The 23,434-nt window shown below is 32.5% G+C and overlaps 1 protein-coding gene across 3 annotated transcripts in view; it reads left to right on the forward strand.

Moving 5' to 3' along the window:
- The window catches only part of LOC140451977 (ELAV-like protein 3), a 119,933-nt gene that overhangs the window by 31,538 nt on the left and 64,961 nt on the right, over positions 1-23,434 (forward strand). For 2 of the 3 annotated variants that reach the window (XM_072545973.1, XM_072545975.1), the window contains exons 1-2: positions 967-1,160; positions 17,590-18,008. In XM_072545973.1, the coding sequence (XP_072402074.1) occupies positions 17,804-18,008 (205 nt within the window). In that variant the 5' untranslated portion in view covers positions 967-1,160; positions 17,590-17,803. Of the gene's footprint in view, positions 1-966; positions 1,161-17,589; positions 18,009-23,434 lie in introns of those variants that run through there. The other variant, XM_072545974.1, reaches the window with a different exon arrangement.

Below are 23,434 nucleotides of genomic sequence, written 5' to 3' on the forward strand. Positions count from 1 at the left end.
ATATATATATATATACATATATATATATATATATATATATATATATATGTATATATATATATATATATATATATATATATATATATATATATATATTTGCATACTTTGTTTATTTTTTATTTATTGTTTAATATGCCGCCGATTTTTGCGCAATCTTTGCAATCTTCAAAATTTCAATTCCGAAATGTTATATTATTACCCAAGAAATATTTAAATTTATTCATTGGTTCTATTAGGCACCTATTTCCCTTTTTATAGCTATTTTTTATCTCAAAAGTTTGTGCCCTATAAAGGCCATTACTTTTTTTTTGTTTGATATTATTATTTCATATAATATTTGGGAGATCAGGTAGAGGTACGAACCGTATTGTAACTCGTTTTCATCGTCTTGGAATAAAAACTGGTTATTTGCACATAATACTGTACATCTACTGAGTCTATTATAGGTAAGTATGTTAAAAGGGTATTAGTTTTGTTTTAGAATGTTAAAGATATGTTTTGCGTCCTGTTCTTTCTAAGATCTTCCATAATACTGTTCCTTTGGATTGTGAAAGGATGCCTTCTGGATGTTTATAAATGCTTCTCATCAATAGGTATTAAAATTTCAAACAATCGAATCAAATATCAAAATACTAAAGAAATCTACTTTGTGTAAAGTCATATTAAAATAATATTTAAAAAACGGAGGAACAGCAAAAAGAATTGTGGGAAAAAGAGAACGATGGTGGTTATTATTTTTTTTCTGTGCTTTATGTGGCTCTTTAATTTATTTGGCAGTAATAAAAACCAAATAATTTTAAAACTCAACCATTGTAGCCTACCTCTGCACGTGTTTATAAAATACAATAAACCGAATAGATAAAAATTGTTTAAACAATTGAAGCGGCTATAATCGCCAACCTCTAGTATAATCCACGCATGTGTAAGTAACCCTCACAATCTACAATTCCGGAGTCGACAAAAACGTTCCAAGCCGAGTATACCAGTCAGTAGCAAAACGAACTCAAGCGCGTTGTAGTTGTATTCGTTTTTAATTTTTTTTTCTTTTTTCTTTTTAGTTTGTTTTTAGTTTGCCTTTTCTAGTAATTTCGGTTAATTTATATTTTTAGTTAATTTGAAACGGTTGTGACATTTCCACATGTTTATTTTTTTGGATTTAGGTATGTTTTTAAACAATTTTTATACTTATTTACCTACATGCATCAGTTTAGTATTAAGTACCTATGTCCTTTTTATGACAAACATTTTACCCGTTATATATTTGTTAACTAGTCGTTGTTATGAACTTAAAACACTTTTTTTAATCGTAAAAGTCTACACCACGAAATATTTCGATAAACAAGTTACCGAAGTTACCGAAAACAGTACTTAAGTTTGTTTGTAAAAATCTGTTTATTAAATAATTATTAGTTTTTGCAGTAAACGGCTGAACATATCCCTTAAATATGTAGGATTTGTTATGCCTTCCACCAAAATAGCTACAGCATCTATAAATAAACCAAATTTAAATTCATGTGAGCATACAGTAGGAAGTTACTTCATTCTGAAGTATTAAAACTAGACCATTGGTGCCTGCTTCTATTTACTTACCTATTTAGTAATCTGATATACCCACATGATTAACACTTTTTTATTTATACTCTTCTAGACAGGAGCCAGACTAGGCAGATGTATATTTTGTAACTTGTGCCCTCTCACTTATTTTATGTACAGTGGGGTTGGCCATAGTTCACCCTAGTTGGTGTTTCCCTTTAATAACATATGGTGTAGCTACAATTATTTTAACAATCTTGATCATAATGTAAATTCGTTTGAATAAATCCCATTTCTAATATAAAATTTATAGTAACTAATATTCAAGATCTTTGACTTTTGGTAGATACTTTCAACTTTTAACTATAAATTTAGTACACAAACAGTTTCTATACACAAACATCACACACACATACACAAAAACAAACAAATATTTATATAATTTTAATTCAACAAAACGATAGCAGCTTTAGCTAAAAGATTGAATCTTTATTAAATAAAGTTACTGCAAAAAGTTAAACAATGCACTTTTTATGCAATAAATTCCCAAAGGATAGTTGATATACACTAAAAACTATACAGCTCTTCCTGTATTCGCCAATGATATGCCATATGCCAAAAAATTTCATTAAAATCTATGTTTTTTTTTGAGTTAGGTTTTTGCCTATTGCGCCAGAAAATACTCGAAATCAGTCTGGATTAGACAAGTAAGCTTTACGCTACGCTAAACAGAATAAGTAACTCATAGCTTATTCATTAAATAAATTTAAAATCTAACATTTTCCACTTATATACGAGGAACTAATATTAAATATAGATTTTTGAAGGATTTTTAGTCAGTAGTGTCAATTAGTGCAAATATTATGGATCATGTTCAAATTACTGTATGTATACAATAAGTACAATGTATGAATAATAAGTATTATTTTAGAGTATTTAAGGTAATACACACTATTGTTGTCTTGTAGTTTTGCGTAAATTATGTTGACAACAATTTTTTAATATAAATTTTCGCCTGATTCTTCTTCTCGTGTGCAAGGTACAGAGTAACTGTTATTGATCAGTTTTTTTTTATTGTTGTTAGTACTAAATTTTTAATTTAGTATTATTAATAACTAGTTTTCGTGCTACCTCTTTGATGCTTAGGTAGATGCAGATTCTTTTTTGCAAGATTCTCGATAAAAAACTTTTATTCAAAAATTGTTTCTTGGTGTAAAACTTTGACAATAAATTAGCAATCAATCGCTTTTTGGTCCATATCTCGGTTTTTCTGGGGTGTGTTTTGAGCTAAGGGATAATGGGGTAGTTATTGGAGATTGGTTTATATACCGATCAACAGCAATTAATTAACAATAAAATATGCCACTGAGATATAGCTATGGCTATACTAGTTTTACCATTAAGTTAGCATAATCGTTGTTTCTCGGCAACGGTTGCAGCAATAAATTATTTCTTGACAAAAACTTCGGCAATAAATTAGCAATCAATTCCTTGCGGTTCGCCTTTTGGCCGATATCTCGGTTTTCCGGGGGTGTGAAATACTTTCATTAAACGTCATTTTGAAAAGAGTTTTTTCCTGTAAACCACTGCTTATACCTATACCCTCGTGCAACAAGTTATGTGGTAAAAAAGGGAAATCGCGTAGATCCCTGTGTTTTTGCTTCGTTTTTTGAATACATTTTTGTCAAAAAAAAATTATTTTTGACTTTAAAAGGTGACATTTCGATAGAAAATTTGATTTTGAATAACTTTTCTGTAGATGTATATCTGCAAAAAGTGCATAGAATTTACCCAAATCCACCCTAGTGCGTAGGGACAAATTAACCCCTTTCTCAAAAACACACCTCTTTAAATGGTAGCACCCCGCTTTTTTTATATTTTTATATTACTCATTTAACGTTGTAGTTCCTTTTAGCCCTATTTTTTTGAACATTAAAAATTAAAAATAGCCTATTAAAAAATAAATTATACTTTTATAAGCGATTCCTAACTACAGTGTGTTTGATTATTTCGATTTTTCTAAAAATATAAAGTTTTCAATTTTAAGTTTTTATCATTTCATTTCACAGGGTGTTTTATTATTTTAGTTAAATTTGGCCTACATGTGACATTGAATAGTATTCTTATTTTAAATGGACCCTATATTCTATACCTTATACTGGAACATTTAAATTATCTTTCATTTCATGTAAGTGTTCTCTATATATGAATCCAGTGGTTAATAGGTTAAAGTTCTTTTAAGAGGTAAAACAGGTTAAAACTTACAAAAATGCCCTGCGCGTCATTAAAAAGAGGCCACCTCGAATTTTTTAACAATTTTTCAATAATTTTAAGTTTATGCAATTTACTCTATTGTAACTAAACTCTTAATATGCCTTAACACTTTTAGGCACCGCCACTAGGTGCCGACAGGTCAATTAAGGGTAACAAGTTTGCAGAATTTATATCAGTTTTACGACTTCGGAGAATGCACGTGTTGTTTGTACATTGTTTTTCCTAGAATATGGCGGTTCTGTTTATCAAAAAACTTTGATTAATGTACAGCTGTTCAAAGAGTGAACTTGTGCAATTTTTAAATTTAAAACTATGGCTGAGAGATTCACTAGATCTGTTCAGATTGTTACTTTGATTGATAATGGAATGAGTCAAAGAGAAGTGGGCAGATAGCTTGGAGTCAGTCGTGGTATGGTCCAAAAAACATACCAACCATTCGTCGAGACTAAATCTCACGAACGACGACCAGGATCAGGCTCGAGAAGAATCACGAAGGCCAGAGAAGACCTTTCTTTACAACCCACTTCTTTGCAAAATCGGTTCTTTACAACTAGAGCAATGCAAAACCGTTTTTAATATGCTTACGGGTGAAGATTAAGCACTTCTACAGTGAGAAGAAGGTTCAGGAAATTTGGTCTAAGGGCTCGCTGCCCTGCAAGAGGACCTTTGTTAACAGCAGCATATAAAAAAAATCGACTTGGGTTTGCTAGAGAAAACGAGCATTGGACGATAGAAAATTGGGAAATGTATTGTTTAGTGATGAGTCCTGGATGGTTCTTTATGGCTCAGAAGGTCGCATCAAGACGTACAGAAGACGTGGGGAATGACATGCGGCTTGCTTTTGATCTCGTGCTTTTTGAGAGATTTGCATTGAATGCTCACCGATACATTACCGAAATTCTAGACGAGCACGTAATGTCTTTTTGTTAGGTTTGTGCTAGGTTGCGAAAACTTTATTTTCATGCAAGTCAACGCGCGGCCACACTTAGCGAATTTGCCATATTTGAATCCGATTGAGCATATTTGGGACCAACTCAAATGAAGAGTAAGAAGCAGAATACCTGCTCCAATAAATCGTGAGCAGCCTTGGTTGGCGCTCATGGAAGAATGGGAAGCTTTTCCTCAAGACAACATCCAGAATTTGATCAATTTAATTCCAAGTAGAATAAGGAGTGTAATCACTGAATAGAGGTGGTAATACAGTATATTAAAAATCACGACTTTATTGTAATTTTAATAAAGAAAACAGCAAAAATTACAATGTTAATTTTTGAAATTTTTCATTACAATCTTCATTTTGGGGGAAGTATTTTTTTATTAATATTTATTGTTTGTGTAACAATACACAAACATCTAATGAGGTTTAGGGTTTAGGGTCTAATTTATAGGGTTCGTAAAAATTAAAAAATTCCAAAAATTTTAGGTGGCTTCTTTTTAATGACGCGCAGTGTACTTAGTATCTATGTGGACCAAAATACATGATATAAAATTATAGAGTTCCTGTTCATTACATTTTTTATTATGGATTCCAAAGATACAAATTATAAAAAATCGATGATAGATAACGCCTTGATAATTCTGTTTGTGCTCTTAAATATATTTTGTTATATGCCGTGTATGGCACTTAACCTATAAATTCTTGCAAATTAAATTATAACAATAGTTTGCGGTTGTGTAAACATACCTAGATATTTAATTGACTGTTAAATCTATACCGTGTTAAGGTTTGGTTAGACTGTAGTTAAAATGAATGTGACATAAGCTAATTGTTTTATTTGTATCCAAAGTTGACGCTCCCACCTTTAATTTTAAGAGTTTAAAATTTCACTAAAATATTAACAAGGTACAATTATCTAGAAGGGTTGGTATTATCTACATATATTTAACTTTATTCGCTTGATTACGTGTTTTTTATCATTGCATTGGGGTATTTAATTCAGAGAAATTATATATAAATAGGTACCATTTTCTTCTCCAATATCTCATGTACGCTACATTTAGGCCAACCGTCCATTTTCTTCATCGTTGAACTAAGATTATGAGTGTATTATGCTTGCCGAAATATGTCAGCTGTATTCAAAAGTACACACCCGTCTCGCAAGTTGTCTCTTCTGTTCTTCCCAACACCTCTTTAGTGGTAAAATGCTTCCTGTATGAAATTTTTAGTAACCTGCAAAGGATCAACATATTATCTAGTGTTTCAATCCAGTTTAACGTTCTTACTTTTGGTAAACAGGTTTTTGAGCCATTATTTAATAACCTGTTATCATAAGCCCAAGATCAGTTTTTGTTACAGCATTACTTTTTTAATTATGGCAAACACTTCTTTATACTGCAGATCCAAATATTTTTTACCTATTGTCACGGTTCCATTTGTTATTAATATAGATATTTCGCCTGGGTAAATTACAAATCCTGTGTTATTGTTTAGTTGTTTATCTGTAGTTTCGGAATCATATGATATCGAACTAATAGACAAGGTAAAAAGCTCGGATTCCTTCGGAAAAATATTTCCATGAGATTTTTTTGCATAATAATGCAAAATAAAGTTCAAGCGGTCGCCCAGGCAAAAAGTTCAATTTTTTTAAACAATTTTTTTTAAACAAATTTCAAAAACAATCAATTTCTTTGGTCCGGACAAATTTTTGAATTTTTTGGACTATTTTGAACAAAATAAGTCTCTTGTAATTTTTCTTTTAATTTATCAAAAACACAACTAAAAAATAATATTTTTGGATTCACCAAAGACCTTAATTTAAATTAAAACCTTGCTCTAACATTTTCCGATAAGTATTTTGGGCTTATTTAATTTTAAAACATTGATTTTTAATCGTTAATGAAGCGCTTATCACAGGACGGTCGCTCGGGCTGCGGCGTGTTTAGGAGAGAGAGAAACAAGGTCTATACCCTATTCATTTAACAAATTCCCAATTGTCAATAGAAGCACGTGAAAGCCAAACAGGGTCGTACTGATGTGTATCATATGATTTTTAAAAATATTTACTTTTGAAACTGTTAGTGTAAGAATTTCTTAAAATTTAATCATTATATCACAATTAAACTAAACTCTAAAAAATAAAACGACCAGTAAATAACTTAACAATAACTAATAACATAAATATAACGCAATATATTAACTTAAAAATCAACACGATACAATTTGAATTTAAAATGCTGGCAAGTTTGGATCTGTAACATGAGAATCTGTCTGGCTTAAGGTAATAAATTATATTTAATGGCCTCTTGACGAATGAGACGGCGAATATTAACACGTGCTCATATTTACTGATGGGAATTTGCTAAATGAATGTACTTTAGGGCACAATTTTTTGCTGGTTTAAATTCTCATTGTAAAAATGAGCGCCCACCCTGCCATACGCGCTTCATTATTAATTAAAAAACAATGGTTTAATAGATATTTATGCACTAAGGGTGGTGTTATTTAGATGATTACGCCCGATGCACTAAGAGTAACACAATCCGGGTTAAACTTAGAACGATTGGATCATTTTGCCATCTTTGCCTAATTGCCATCTTTGTTCCTATTGTCATAGGTTTTTTTAAGATTGTATTTTTCGCTATCTTCTCAGTGACGCTACTACAAATGTTTATAAGCTAAAAAGTCAGCCATTTTTCAAACGGTTTTTTAAATAATAATTCTGATAAAATGCTAAATTTTTTTAATACATCTTAAAATTGAAGCCTCAAAGAATCGATTGCTTTCTACTAAATACCTCTAGAGTCACTTTTTAGGCAAGTACAGTTGTTTAAATAATTGCTCTTCGGGATAAACAAATTGAATAATTATTTTACATGTCAATATTTAAAAAACAAAGATAGTAATATTTATAAATTACTGCAAAAATAAGAGTTTCTTGCAATTATTTCGGTCAATTGTTTATGTATTTTAATTAAGAAACTCGCATAATAAAGAACATTTTAGGATCTACAACTTTTATTTGAACCATTTTTCTCGTTTTATAGTCAAAAAATGATTTTTTCAGTTTTTTTGGTTGCTAAAAAAAGCAAAATCAGATGTACGTCTTCAAGGATTTGTTATCAGCTATCCTCCTATACCTTTTAGAACCTCAAAACCTGTATAAGATTTTTTCACCTTTTATCTTTCTTGATGTACAAATGGCAATTGTAGTTTTGGAAACTGCTGCGCGAAAGATTTCTGCGGATGAGCGGTCGAACTATCTACTCAGGTCTTTCAGCCACGAGTTCTGGCGTCTTCCTACTGATCTTTTACCCTGTAGTTTTCCTTCCAGTATAACTTGAAGTAATTCGTATCTTTCGCCTCTCAACACATGACCCAAGTATTGCATTTTCCTTGATTATTCTTAGTAATTCTTTTATCTTTACTGGGTATAAAAGCAGATAGACCATGTTTTTACCTTGTTTAGGCTTTTACCTCTTGAAGGGAGGGTGCTCCATTTTTTTTTGTGGAAACAGGGGGGTGTGGTAAACGTCAAGGTGATATGCGTGTGGTGATTTTAGTGGTGGAGTGCTAGAAAGTTGGGTTTAGGAGGTGGCGTATTGTGAGGAACGCACAAGAGGAATTGTTGGCACGCCAGACAAGCCAAGGGGAGGTACTTCAAGGTGTTACCAGCCATACTAGGAACGGCTCTTAATTAACGTTTTTGGCTTTCAGTTGTTACCTGCGATATTTTAGGGGGATTGATTCTAATATATCAAAATACTCATCAGGAAGTTCGTTTCCAGTGTTATGAAGAAGTTTTGCTGGATTGAATGGAACTTTTCTTTTAGGAACTCTGGTGAGTATTTACCTTCGGCGATGGCAAGGAGTTTTAAGTGTTTGTTTGGCTCGGTTGTTTGAGCCAGCTATAGTGCGAAGGACATATCTCCTGCTGAGGGTTAGGATTCTGTTCGTGATTGATGTTATGTTGGCTACTTGGTGGATGAGTGCTGACGGGTAGTCACTGCGCTTGCTCGTGCATAATCTAAGTATTTTTTTTTCTGTGGCCGTGATGGTGTTCATTTGTCGGGTGTTAAGCGACGCATAGACGCATGCCTTGTACTCGATTATTGGTCTTATATAGGTTTGTAGGTGTGCAATAATGTTTTATTTAAAGTATTGTTCATTTTACCAGACAATGCTGTCAGGAGTTTTGTCCTTTTTCTTACCCTTTTTAGGGTGTTTTGTATGTCGGTCTTCTAGTTGAGAATCCTGCTAAAATAAACTCCCAAATAGGACACCGAGTTTCTGAAATTAAGGTCTTCTCCTAGCAGGGTTATCCGGCCCTGAGCATCACGGCAGTGGGCAGATTTAAATAATATTAATTGAATTTTGAAGGCGTTAATAGTCACTCTACATCTATTGTACCACCCTAATAACTCGGTCTAGGTAGTTTTGAGCTCTTTCGAATACAGACATTTGTCCAAGCATTCTATGTGGGCCTGACGTGAGGAGCGCAGTGTCGTCAGCATATAGCAGTAGGGATTCCGACCTATATTGAGGACGGGGGTGTCACTGTTGTAGACTGTGTACAATATTGGAGCTAGAATTGAGCCCTGGGGCACTTCAGCTTGTGGAGTGAATGGTGAGGATAGTGTATTGTCAACTTTGATCCGGATAGTCCGATTAGAGAGATAGGAATTTATTATTTACCGAAAGTTGTGGGCAGTCCAGCAAGGTGGAATTTTTCGATTATTCCTGTGTTGTAGACCTGGTCGAATGCTCTCTGGACGTCTAGTAACATGCCTATAACGTGTCTTTTTTCGTTAATTGATTGTGAAATGAAAGTTGCTGCTTTAATCAGTGCATTATGTGTAGAATATTTGGAATCTGAATCCGAATTGATAGTTTGGAATTGCAAAGTGAGCGTCTAGGAATTCTACTAGTCTCTCCTTAAGGATCATCTCGAAGATTACCTAGGATGCTTAGTAATAAAATAGGTCTATATGATTCAGGGGTGGCTAGGGGTTTTCCTGGTTTGGGAATCATGACCAACTTCCATGAGATTGAAAAGTAGCTCAACATGAGACATGCATTATTATATTGGTGGGTAGCGGGATTATATTTTCTAGAAGATTTTTGAGGCACCTTTTGTGGATGGCATCATGGCCAGGAGATGTGTTTTTACCTAAGTTACACTAAAAGCAGATCAAGTAAATTTCGAAAAAGCCTTTGACTGCGTTAAGATAAATAAATATTAGGGGAAATAAAAAACCGAGGCATTCCGGCAATGCTAATGAGATTAAGAAAAAATAACAGGATAAGGATAATAATAAGGATCTGGAGAAAAAAATCATAGCAAACTTTCTTCCCTCAATAATACTTAATATTTCCCTCAATACTTCCCTCAATAATCTGAAAATCACATATTTCACACAGACATTTTAGAATAAAGAAAGAACTATACATAAATTTGAGGGTTATCTTATGTGGTTCTTATACGTAGTTTTAGTTTAGTTCTTTCAATGTATAGTTTTATTAGCCCTGACATTGTGTGCTTTCCTGTTGTTTCCTTTGGGTTTAAAAAAATAAAAATTTTAATTATTTTCACGTTTCCGTAGGGGACTCTATTCTTTATTCGCCAATTTCTTCTACTTCTTCGTTTTGTGCAGATTCAACATTAATTATAATATTCGATAATATTTTTCGACAGACAATCCGTTTGGATTGTAAGTTAAAAAATGGATTTTTCCAAGAATTTTACAAATGAGGCAATAAGGCGAAAACCGTCTAACGAACGGAAAATCACGTTTAAACAATTCTACAATTTTCTACAAAAGGTCTTCTTTTGATGTCCACTTTTTCACGTTACAGATATACCTATAAAAATCGAAAATTTACGTAATTTGTAATATCACAATAAGTTTTATGTTTAACTCAATATGTTGCAATAACTGCAAGCAGCTAATACATACAATTTGTACTTTACCTTGAATAAACTTATTGTCGAAACAATCTTGATATTTGATATAACCGACACCAGATTATATTACGTGTAAATGGGGTTAACAAATGAATCAGTTATTTTAGAAACCCTATGTTTTCCATACATTTTGTGGATTCCTATAGAGTTACTTGTGTTAACATGGTATCACTATATTACATACCTTTACATTATATAGAGCGGTCGAAAAAAAATCCCAATTTAAGGAGGCCATGTAATGGCTTATTTGTACTGGTCGGTAGTACCATAGTCATCGCATTAAATGACGTAATATTTTGGGGAAAACTAAATAAAAATGGTATTCACAGCTAATATTCACAAATTACTGCTATAGAAACGCCTAATTATCTCTTAAATGGATGGTCAGAATTATACAAAACAGGGATACACCTATTTTACAATATAAAGATTTGAAACACCCTATATATTGTACCTTCACTGAAATCTCCACTACAATACCAGTTCAACCGTATACAATACTTTCGATTTTATGTAGTCAAGAACATTTTAAAAAGAATAAAAAAGTCTAGAAACGCCTAATCGTTTTTGATTCAAACTATGTACAACTAAATTTGAACATAATAATTAAAAGATTACCACATTGCAAAATTAATGCGTATGTAATCAAATCTTCAAAATGTCCTCCCTTGTGAATTTGACAGTATCTTAAACGGTGGTAGAGTGCGTCTATACCTACATTTCTCCATGTTTTCTGCTCCTAGTACTAATATTTGTACGGCATTATTATTGGTCCTGTTACTCACCTTGTACCGATAATACTTGACGGCATAGTTTCTAAAGTTGTTATTATATTTTGTAGTATTGTGTTACATGCGATTCATGCTGGTTCAAATGACTCTTTAAAAATCTCCCATGGGTTCGTAGTCTAAATGGCATAGTAGTATAACTCCACAATAAGTCAATATAAAATTAAATTAACGTGGAGACCAAATAGTTATAACTATTTCTTTGTCATCAGCAGATGATACAAAATTGCCATATAAAATAAAATAATCCATTAATATTTGAATCTCGGACGAATTCAAAACACATCACATACCTGTTTTACTTTTAATATACGTTATTTTTCCATTGAATATATGACTCGTTTATTGTAATGGCACATTGCCAGATATAACCAAAATAATATAGGAATGCAGGAATGCGTATTATAGTTAAGAACCGTTTCTTGAAGTAAGCGCCTTATCCATAAATATAGTTATTTTTTTTTTATATTATGTATGTTTGTACTTTTTTATTTTATTCTTTATTACAATGTATCTACTTCTCAAACTGTATTTAAAAGGATATTAAGCAATAATTCTGACATTTAGAACGATATTATAAAGAATACAACAATGATTGTAGGGGAAAGGATGAGGTAGCTGGTTCAATGATTTAAAAGAAAATATTTGAAAAATTATAGTCTTACCTTTCTACATGTGGTAGATAAAAAATAAATATAAATCTCGAAGAACCAGCGACCAATGGGTCGCAAAATTGCCGATTAGTAATACTGTTGAGAAATTGAAAATAGAATAATTAAAATGAGACTTCCGGTAGAAATATTTTTATTTTATGATTTACGTAAATAAATAGCAGTATGCGAATTGCCAACAAATCACCCTTTTGAGTTATAATAAAATACATAATTGTTCATATTTTATGGAGATTGATTCGAATATATCAAAATACTCACCAGGAAGTTCGTTTCCAGTGTTATGTAGAAGTTTTGCTGGAGGGAATGGATCTTTCCTTTTAGGAACCCTGGTGAGTATTTGCCCTCGGCGATTGCAAGGAGTTTTCAGTATTTTTTTGGCTCGGTTGTTCGAGCCTGCTATAGTGCGAAGAACATACCTCCTACTGAGGGTCAGGATTCTGTCCTTAATTTATGTTATATTGGCTCCTTGATGTATGAATGCTGACGGGTAGTCTCTGTGCTTCCATTTTTCTTTTAGTGGCCGTGATGGTGTTCATTTGGCGGGTGTTAAGTAATACGTAGACGCATGCCTTGTATTCGATTATCGGTCTTTAGTAGGTTTTATAGGTGTGCAATAGTGTTTTATTTGACGTATTGCCCATTTTACCAGACAACGCTGCCAGGAGTTTTGTCCTTTTTCTTACCCTTTTTAAGGTGTTTTGTATGTCGGTTTTTCAGTTAGGAGTCCTGCTAAAATGAACTCCCAAATAGGATACCGAGTTTCTGAGATTAAGGTCTTCTCCTAGCAGGGTTATCACGGCAGTGGGGAGACATAAATAGTATTAGTTGCATTTTGGAGGCGTTAATATTCACTCTCCTTCTATTGTACCACCTAATAACTCGGTCTAGGTAGTTTTGAGCTCTTTCGAATACAGACATTTGTCCAAGCATTCTATGTGGTCCTGACGTGAGGAGAGCAGTGTCGTCAACATACAGTAGTAGGGTTTCCGATCTATACTGAGGGCGGGGGATGTCACTGTTGTAGACTGTGTATAGTATTGGAGCAATAATCGAGCCCTGGGGTACTCCAGCTTGTGAAGTGAATGGTGAGGATAAAGTTTTGTCAACTTTGATCCGGATAGTCCGATTGGAGAGATAGGAATTTATTAATTTAACGAAAGTTGTGAGCAGTCCAGCAAGGTGGAGTTTTTTGATCAGTCCTATGTGCCACACCTGGTCGAATGCTTTCTGGACATTTAGGAATATGCCTATGACGTGCTTTCTTTCGTTAATTGATTGTGAAATGAAAGTTGCTGCTTCAATCAATGCGTTTTGTGTGGAATGTCCAGCCCTGAATCCGAATTTATAATTTGGAATGGCAAAGTGACCGTCTAGGAATTCTATGAGTCTCTCCTTAAGGATCCTATCGTAGACTTTACCTAGGGTACTCAGTAATGAAATAGGTCTGTATGATTCAGGGTTGGATAGGGGTTTCCCTTGTTTGGGAATCATGACTGCTGGCCACCTTCCATGAGATTGGAAAGTAGCTCAGCGTAAGACATGCATTGATTATGTTGGTGAGCAGCGGGATTATATTCTCTATGTTACCACTTTTGCCTGACAGTGTCCTCAGTCACAAGGGCCATCATCGGATGAGGATGGGGCCCTATGTGAGCTTGAGTGTAGTAGAATATATCTTCCACTCTCCTTTCTGCTTCGCTTTTGGATCTTTCGTTGAAATTGGGGTTGTTGGGGGAAACGACTATTTAGTGTATTTAGACAATATTATACTTACCCGCGTAATGCAGAAATCCCTTAAGTACCGTATTTGAGGGTTTTCGGTACTACGTGGAATAAAACGTGGATTAATTTATTATGCGCAGTGACAAGAGCAAGACTCCTTGGAAAATACTAAATTTCTTATTAGTCTTCTTTAAGCAATGTAAGTGTTTGCATGTCATTTGTCCAGTATTCGATTAAAACAAGGAAAAAATGGAGAATATTAGTGATTTAAACAAAACAATGAAAATGTTGTGAAGAAGCGGAAGAAAGGAGTGAAACATGCAGAGTACAAAGAGAGAAAAATAAAAAGCCAGAGTAAAAGGAACGGTATACACAATTATAAAGGAAATTTAATTCCCCAAAAGACACATGGGCGTATCTTGCAGGTTTGATTTATTATTCTTATCATTGTGTAAGTGTTGTAACAATAGTTGTTGTTTTTAGATTCAATAGGAAATGTTTTGAGAAAGTACCCTTATGTGATCAAGATGAACTAACTAAATTTCGGCAGTTTGAAATCAAAAATGAACAAGATGCGTTTCTTCAAAGTTTAATTCGTGTTATACCAATAAAATGCCGAAAAAAGAGTCCTGTGATGAATTATCAGCGCAAAAATTCTTTTCAATGCACGGTTTCAATTAGTTTCGGTGTTACAAATGTTTGTAAAAAGGCGTTTATAGCATTCTTTACTATTTCTGATCACCGAGTCAGATAACTTTTGTGATTTACTTGTGACAGGAAAGTCTCTCATTGATAGACGTGGGCAAGGTATATCAGGACACGCTATACCTGGTGCTGTTGTCCAGTTGATAGAGGACCATATAAACTCATTCCCTGTACGTGAAGCGCATTACACATTACGTACGTACGAATATCTTTCTGAAAAGCTAGATATAAAAACTATGAAGATGCTATTCACGGAAAAATATCCCGATGTATCTTGCAACTACTACTTTTATTTAAAAATCTTTAGGGAGAGATTTGACTTATGATTCGGAAGCCCACAAGTAGATACGTGTTGTTTGTGCGAATCTTTAGACGTGAAAATTAAGAGTAAATTTCTAAACGAAGTTGCAAAACAAGCCGCAAAAGCTGAAAAAGAGGTTCACTAAAGGCGAGCAAGAAAATTTCATAGTAAAATGAAACAAATTAAAGAGCGTTGTTTGCATGATTCTTCTCATGGTATAGATTTTATGCAAAATTTAATGCTTCCCAATACGACAGTTCAAGACGTATTTTATCTTCATCAACTGACTATTAATGAATTTGAAATTCATGATCTTCACACGGGCACTGCAATGTTTTACGTAAATCATGAGGAGTTGCAAAAAAAGGTTGTAATGATGTATGTTCATTCATAATGCACTATATAGACTCTGATTTACCTAAAACTACACGACACCTGCACATATTTTCGGATGGATGTGCACGACAAAAAAAACCATACAATGGTTCGACTATGTTTCGCCCTGGTATCTACAGGACGTTTTGATCAATTAATCAATATTTCCCCATTAGAGTTCACAATTTTCTTCCATGTGATAGGGATTTTGCTGTAGTCAAACGAAAAATGAAGAAAACAGATCGGATTTACACTGTAATGATCTACGTGGAGCTAATAGCTAATGCCAGTCAAAGACACAAATTTTCTATTTATGTACTGCATACTGATATGATAATAGACTAGTAAGACATGGTGGCCCAAGTACTATAAACAAAATTGTCTCTCAGTTGACTCAAAAAATTTGTTGAAAATGAAAAAAACTTTTGCTATTGCATCCTTCATGTACTTTACGCATGATTCAAGAAAACCTGGCTATGTTGTAGCACGTGATTTTATTGACTCTGTACAGTATGAATATCAGTTAAGTAAGACCAACTCAAAACTTATTCTTCCAAAGACAGTAACGTATCCAGATGGGCGTAAAGCATTTAATGTGAAAAAAATGAGAGATCTACAAAGTTAAAATCCTATTTACCAGATGACTACAATGTTCAGAGCTTCTACGAGGAGATTTTTGGATGGCCAGTTTTACGTACTTTTTTGCAAGTAATACTGTTTATTTTAACCTGTAATTCAGAAACTCTATAAGTACAACGACAAAATATCGTTGTAAAATTTACGAAAAAGAAAAATTAACATTAAAAATGAAGAAAATCATTGTAAAAAATTCATATGCACACAAATATTTCATTAAATTTTTTAATAAATAACTGGAGTTGACTGCAAATTAGTGTTTTGTTCCCGACGAAAAATAATGTTCGGCGTACATGGGGGTTTCTGAAATATGTGACTCAAGTGATCTTAAAATTAAACAAAACGATGTGTAGAGCAAAGAAGTTTAGTTGTATATCCGGCAACCCTGTAATTTGCCGAATCGGTATTTACGAAAGATTGGCACAAAAATTGTTGATTTCTTCTGTTTGAATTGTAATTTTATGCACTAACAGTGTATTTAATGCAGTTAACTATTTACTAACATAAAATTAACTTGAAATCTGCTTCTATTTAAGAAGTGTGAGATGGACTTTTTAATACTTGCTTCAAATTGAGAAGCTAAAGAGGGAGTTTGACTAGCGTGCTTCTATTTTTTGAGAAGACACAGATAAAGTGTTTTTACGGTAGTTAGGTTTGAATAGTTTGAATGTAAAAAAAACTGACAGGCGCAGGAGATACGATACAGCAGACAGAAGGCATGTCATACTGATCGTAGGTCTTTAATTTAGTTACACGGGAAATTTAAATATTTTAATAATTATTGTTTATTTTTTTACTATTTTTTTTGAGTTTCTACCGCACGATACCTTTTTTTATTGGATTTTATATATTTTTTTCAAGTTACAATGAATTTTTTTTTTAATTTTCCCAAGTGTGCTTGAAATTATTATTAACAAATGACTTGTAACAAAAAAACAATTGTCTGAATCGCTTCGAGTAAATTTTTTTAGACGTATTTCATCGAAGTAAAAATACTCTTTGTAACTTGGTAATTTTTCAAAAAAATGCTTCCTTTTTGAGTTATTTGCAATCTTTTGTTGAAAAAATGCCTTAATTAGTGATTTTTGGGATTTTTTTTAACAAACTACTTAATGAATTGCAATTCTGTTACAAGTCTTATAATACAAGTAAGAATATTTTGAAAAGGATAAATATCTTGCTCAAAATATGAAACCAAATATTTCGAATATGAATTTTGACCAATCTGTCGCTGTATAATATGATAATAAGCGTGTACCCACTTATTCTTGTTAAAATATTGTTTCTTATACGTAAAGGTTTAAAGATTATAAAGCTTTTTGTAGAACTGTAATTCATTTAGTAGTTTTTTTGGAAAAAAATCGCAAAAATCACTAATTAAGGTATTTTTTCAACAAAAAATTTCAAATAACATGAAAAGGAAGCATTTTTTGAAAAATTACCGAGGGGAAAAAGTATTTACTTAGATAAGATACGTCTAAAAAAAATTTACTTGAAGCGATTCGGGAAATTATTTTGTTCTTATAAGTTATTTAACATAACCTAAAAATATAATTCTTTTTTCTACGCCCTCGCGTGAAGGTCAAATCTTTCATATTTACATGTTATGTTATGTTAACAAAATATATCTTTAATATCTCTTTTTGGTTGCATTTATTAACTGTATTTTTTTGTTACAGATTGTAAATAGGGTAGCCCTTGCCCGAGAAATACGAAAAATATACAAAAGGTAGCCATCTATTTATACCAATAAACAAACAGAACACCAACTAAGTTAAGTGTACAGGATAAGTTTATTATCGTAGACGAGTTGTTAAATAAAACAGAAAAATAGGTTTATCAACGTTTCATTTGACTGAATTAAAAATTAAGAAAGAAAGAAATAATACAATCATGATGTCCAATGGTTTAGATTCCGGTGTAGTTGGACAACAAAATGGCAACAGTGGCAACAGTGTCGGAGGAGGACAAGAAGAATCAAAAACTAATCTCATTGTCAACTATTTACCTCAAACCATGACACAAGAAGAAATCAGATCTCTGTTTTCCAGTATTGGTGAAGTCGAGAGTTGCAAACTAATAAGGGACAAAGTTACAGGTAATGTACTCGCTTTTATATTAGCTGATCTAACAAAACATTTTGCATTTAATTCAGTATGATAGGTGGAGTTGTCTATTCTTTAGCTGTTGTCTAAAAAATTATGTAATTATGTTAAAAGAAAGCGACGGTTTTACAGCAGTGTTGGACCATAACAGAATACTCTGGGGAGATATATTTTGTAAATCTAAGGATTCAGCACTTCTGCAAATAAGTAGGATGAATGAACCTAGTACCGGAAATGCTAAATGGAGGAAGGAAATGGTCACACAAGTCTTATAATCAAGTACTAGAGATAAGTAGTGTTCCGCCTGAACAGAAGAAGTAGATCTGTGGCGATATATCCTGCTCCATTTAAAGCTATAGCTCCAATAAGATCAACAATAAATAACAATTGATCAACTTCAATTACAACTTCACCTATTATATCTTGCTATTGTATTTTTAAAGATTTGTATCGTACGTTCTTAGTAGATTTAACGTATGCTATCACAATTTTTTACAATTAAAAGTTGCATAATTAACATTACCATTTCAAGATGGTCTCTTTAATTTTTGACATTGTTTAACTTCTTTTGGCAAGGGATATTGCCAACGAATAAAAAAACATATAAAAGGCATAATAATTATATTTTTCTTCAAACGTCAAATAATGATGACATTACTTATCTAACTTGATCCTGTCAAAGTTTGATGTCTCCGCCGGCAGCAGTTTTTTTTTCCCATTTCTTTACGGCGGAGGGAAAAATGTTGTCATGGCAACAATATGAAACATGTCACAAAGCAACAATACAAATGTCATTAACAACAATTAAACATCATTTTTATTTATAGTAATATTAAAAGTACAGTTAGTTAATGAGGCATTTTCAAAATTGAAACCGTGCAAAAATGTTCCCGACTCTTGATACGCATTGGTAATTGTTGATGATACTGATGGTCGAGAACAACTTTCAGCAATCATTCCCGATGTTGGCGAATCATGAGGGTTTAAAATTTTTTGAGCATTATCGTTCTTATCGGACTTGGAGGGCCCCAAACGTGCTACTGCATCATTAGCCGCGGACTCAATTTCGTTTAGGTTTTCCATTTTCGCACTAAATTTGCGCTTGCGGTTTCAACAACAATAAGCTGTCTTTAATAATTGCAAACAACTGTAACCAGGGAGACGCAAATCCCACCGACGACTTAATTATTTTAATTTCTAACATCTAGACGACTTTGATAGTTGTCACAGTTAATTTCGAGTAAAAATAGCGTATGAATTGTACTATTTATGGTTGAAAATTGCTACGTTTGAAGAAAAAATAGTATACTTTATTCGGCAAAGAAGCGACTTTTCTTGACTTGCCCTCTATTACGCGCCTCACTTCGTTCGGCGCGTAATATCGGGCGCGTCAAGAAAAGTCATGCTTCTCCGCCTCATAAAGTAATATACTATTTCTCCTTAAGAATTTTATAGATATAACCTAATTTTCATATGTAATCTATTTTCGTTTTATACAGTAACTATTGAATGTCATAGTCAAGTATGTTGTCAGGCAGATTTCATTACGACTGCCCTGTTTTGTATTTACTTTAGTACTATAGGAGATTTTGAACAACTACGCGTTGCTCCAAACGTTGCTACAAAATTTTACAAAGGTTTACCCCTGAAAAGGCAAAAGCTGAGGAAGACGAAGAAGACACAGTGTACAAGAATAATAAAGGCCTGTAATAATATGTGAGACTGTACGAATATTTTAAGCAAAATAAAATTCAGACGGACTAACAAAAATAAAAGCATGTTCCAAATGATGATATTATGCTCTCCAGAAATTAGTGAAAGGATTAATGAAGGCGTAATAATGTACGGTGAGAAAATAATCTTTCATATATACTTTACCTGGTTCTAGTATTAAATTAAATGAATAAAACTTGATTCCAAGCATTAAAGGTCTATTTTCTACTGCTTTTCTCTACTTTCTTCTTTTAAAGTTTAAAGTCTCAAATGTCTTGAAGCGCCAGAGTAACAGAAGAAAATATGATTACTAATTTAACAAATTAACAGCGGTATATAGAACAGACGAGGAAAATAAAAGCAGTAAGATATTACTTAGCAGGAGCACAAAAAAAGTGAAAAAAATACACTCGTTTTAACAAGATGTAAAAACCGATATCCGGTTAGGTTATTGCCGTAAAACAGGATGGAACAAGTGATATAGAAAAAATATGAATACATGGGAAATCACTTTAAAAAACTGCTGAGTGGACGAAATGTTCCTGAAAATCTTCCATAGCAGCTTTTTGATTGGAGATGATGGTATAGAAATAGGAGTACTTAGAGAGGAAATGGTTGAATGCATAATACAAGCTTCTCAGAAATAGCAAGAGGCCTAGCGAGAACGAAAAAGCGGTAGAAATGATCAGAAGGGGAAATGCTAGAAAAGAAGATCTATAGTCTTATGACAAAGATATGAAAGGTGAAACTGATTCGAGCCCTTCTTTGAAAATTTACAATTTATGATTCACAAGTGTCATTGTAGGAGGTTTACCATTCGCACCTAATAATAAGAAGGTCCTAATAGACAACATGTGGAAAGTGCTTTAAACGTTGTAAGAAACTATCCAAAGATAAAACGCAAATGAAAAAGCATACAACTGTTTCACATCTTTAGAAAATATGATAGATAGAATACTGGTCAATTTAAAGCAGTCAAAAATGACAGACGTCTTCCAATTGCAGAAGCAATAGTTTATGTTATCCTTGAAAATACGCTTTACACAGATTTACAGAATACAGATTTTTTGTTTTAACACATTTCATTGACAATAAAAGTAAACAACTTTTTTTCAAAAACGCCATTCAAACAATATTTAGCATCTTGCTCGGAATGGCTTCACTATAGGAAGTTAATCTTTTAGAAAACTACATATTCATATGTATGCACAGTATTATTGTTGTTTGATATAACGAGATCTGCTTATAACGAGGTAATTAGTCTGCCATTTCAGTTCTCGTTCTCTAGAGCACTTATTATAATAATTAAAATAAGAAGCTGGATGAAGCTGATGACGCCACAGGGTGTAAGACGTGAGAATGTGTTATGTCATAGACAAAATCTTCAGTACGCCTCTGGTTAATCCGACCTTATAAAAAGGAATTGCGTGATATGTATTAAAGAGCAATTAAAAATATTACTAATTATACAATAATTCAATTTTGATTGTTACCCAAATCGAGTATTTTTGTTTAACTGGACTTCACAAATCACCGCAAGGTTGACAGGTCATTCTAGCGAATTATAGATTTGCGGAAGCCGTAGAATGATGGATCGGCTTTTATTTTTAGAACTGCAACATTTTAGCCGCTAGAAAATAACATGCTTAAGTAGTAATGACGTATACATTTTTTCTGAAGGGGAAAAAATTGATTTATAATTTATTACATACAAATTCAAACACATACAAAATTTGGGTTTTTGAACAAAAAATTGAATGGTTTTGACTGGAAATAAAATGGTAGATTAGAATACTACTGTAAGATCTGAAAGAATACCGGAAATATTAAAAAAAAAGTGAAAAAGCAGTATATCAAATCTCAGACCTATATCTACATATACTAATCTCTCCTCTTCTACTTTACAGTGTAGTATTTTTGGAGTAGAAGTCTCTGCAAATGTTGGCGTTTTTGGGCCATTTTCTAAACTTTTTCTAACATTTTTCTTATACAAAAAGGGCGTTGAAATGTCAATAAAGTTTTTTTCTAATGTAATTTCCGCTCGTAATTAGTCAAAACAATATAGACTTGTTTGAAACAATATCCAATAACGCCGTTGTGTTAAAAGCACATAGTAAGCAGTCGTGATAACTCACCAACCGCCGGCGCCGTTCAGAACACTCATAAAATCACTTGTAAAATTACTCTTTTAATTTGACACATAAAGAAAACGTCTCTATTTTCCTGGGTTGTTGTAACATAGTGTAGCAGGGAATTGTTGGTTTTAGGTTGTCAAAATAAAGATTTATTATTGTGAATTCTACCCCTGGTGCTTATTAATTTGGTAGCGGTTTTCCCAATCGAAAAAAAAATATTTCAACCTACCTTATGTGTGTGAGATTAAAACAAGGATCCGCACAAAGGGGTTAAAGCAATGAAACTCAAAAACCTATGGAAAAATGTTAGCAGATATCATTGAAAGACAAAAAGAAAAAAATGGATAAGGAACAAAATCAAAACTCAAAAAGTAACATTGAGATGTGCTGAATATAACGAAAGATATGAGGATGGAAGATGGAACAAAGAAATTGAAAACTGGGGACCATATACCACGAATAGATCAAGAGGTTTACCGCACATCGGGTGGTAAGATGATATCAACCAAACTGAAGGTCCATTGTATAAAAGTTAAATGAAGACAAATTGTAGAAACTTGTATTCATATGAATCGGTAATGGGCTACAGATATATTTAAGATCTGGTTGTCATCCGGTTTTCTCTCTAATTCGGGGAAAATTCAGAGATCTCAGATACCTAGGGTATCAAACAATTGAATTATGTATATAAAGAGATTATTATTCAAATTATAAATTATTAAAAACATAGATATGAATATGAAATTAAACAATGGATTGAAAACAAAACAAAACAATTCTATGAAGAACTGATTAATAGACAATAATAATAAACAATAAATATCTAAATAGACTTTATCAACTACATTTCTTGAATTTACTGCAGTTAATATCATGTACTTACATTTGAGTACTCAAAGTTGAATCACATGCTACATTAAAATTAAAATTAATGTATTTTGTAAGTACGCATATGTAACTTACTATTTATATTTATAAAATTGTTAAATACTTCTTTGTTTGAATATATATTTTTAAGTCTCACGCACAAGGGATGCTACTTTTATAATAGTATGTTTATTTAGTATGCTTGTTGTTTCTCGTAATCTATGTAAGTTTCCTAAATAAACATTGTTATTATTAATATTATTAATTAATTGAAGTAATTTCTACACTCCTACCTACTGCTTTTTTTGTATATCGATGAAATAAATGGTTGCTTCCATTCATTTGGGACATTTTCTCCTTTTCGACATCGCGTAAATGTCGTTGCTAGTATTGCAAATACTTGTTCAGGAGCTAGGATTAGAATTAGAAATATGCTTTATTGTCACTGAAAATTGTACAATTTTATGGACAAAGCTTACAAAAATTCTGAAAATATCAATTATAATTTACTGACATAAATCGTCAAAATCACAAAATAAATGATAATAAAATAAACAATCTATAATATTTAAACAAATTGCATAATAAAACCTTACGAAATAATAAGAAATAAATAGATAAAAATACTTTAGTTACTTTTACATAAAGTTTACACTGTAATTTCTAAGTTATTCATTAAGAAACTGTTCTACTAAATCATAGTC

This window comes from Diabrotica undecimpunctata, chromosome 10 (assembly GCF_040954645.1).
Source record: "Diabrotica undecimpunctata isolate CICGRU chromosome 10, icDiaUnde3, whole genome shotgun sequence".
Taxonomy (NCBI): domain Eukaryota; kingdom Metazoa; phylum Arthropoda; class Insecta; order Coleoptera; family Chrysomelidae; genus Diabrotica; species Diabrotica undecimpunctata.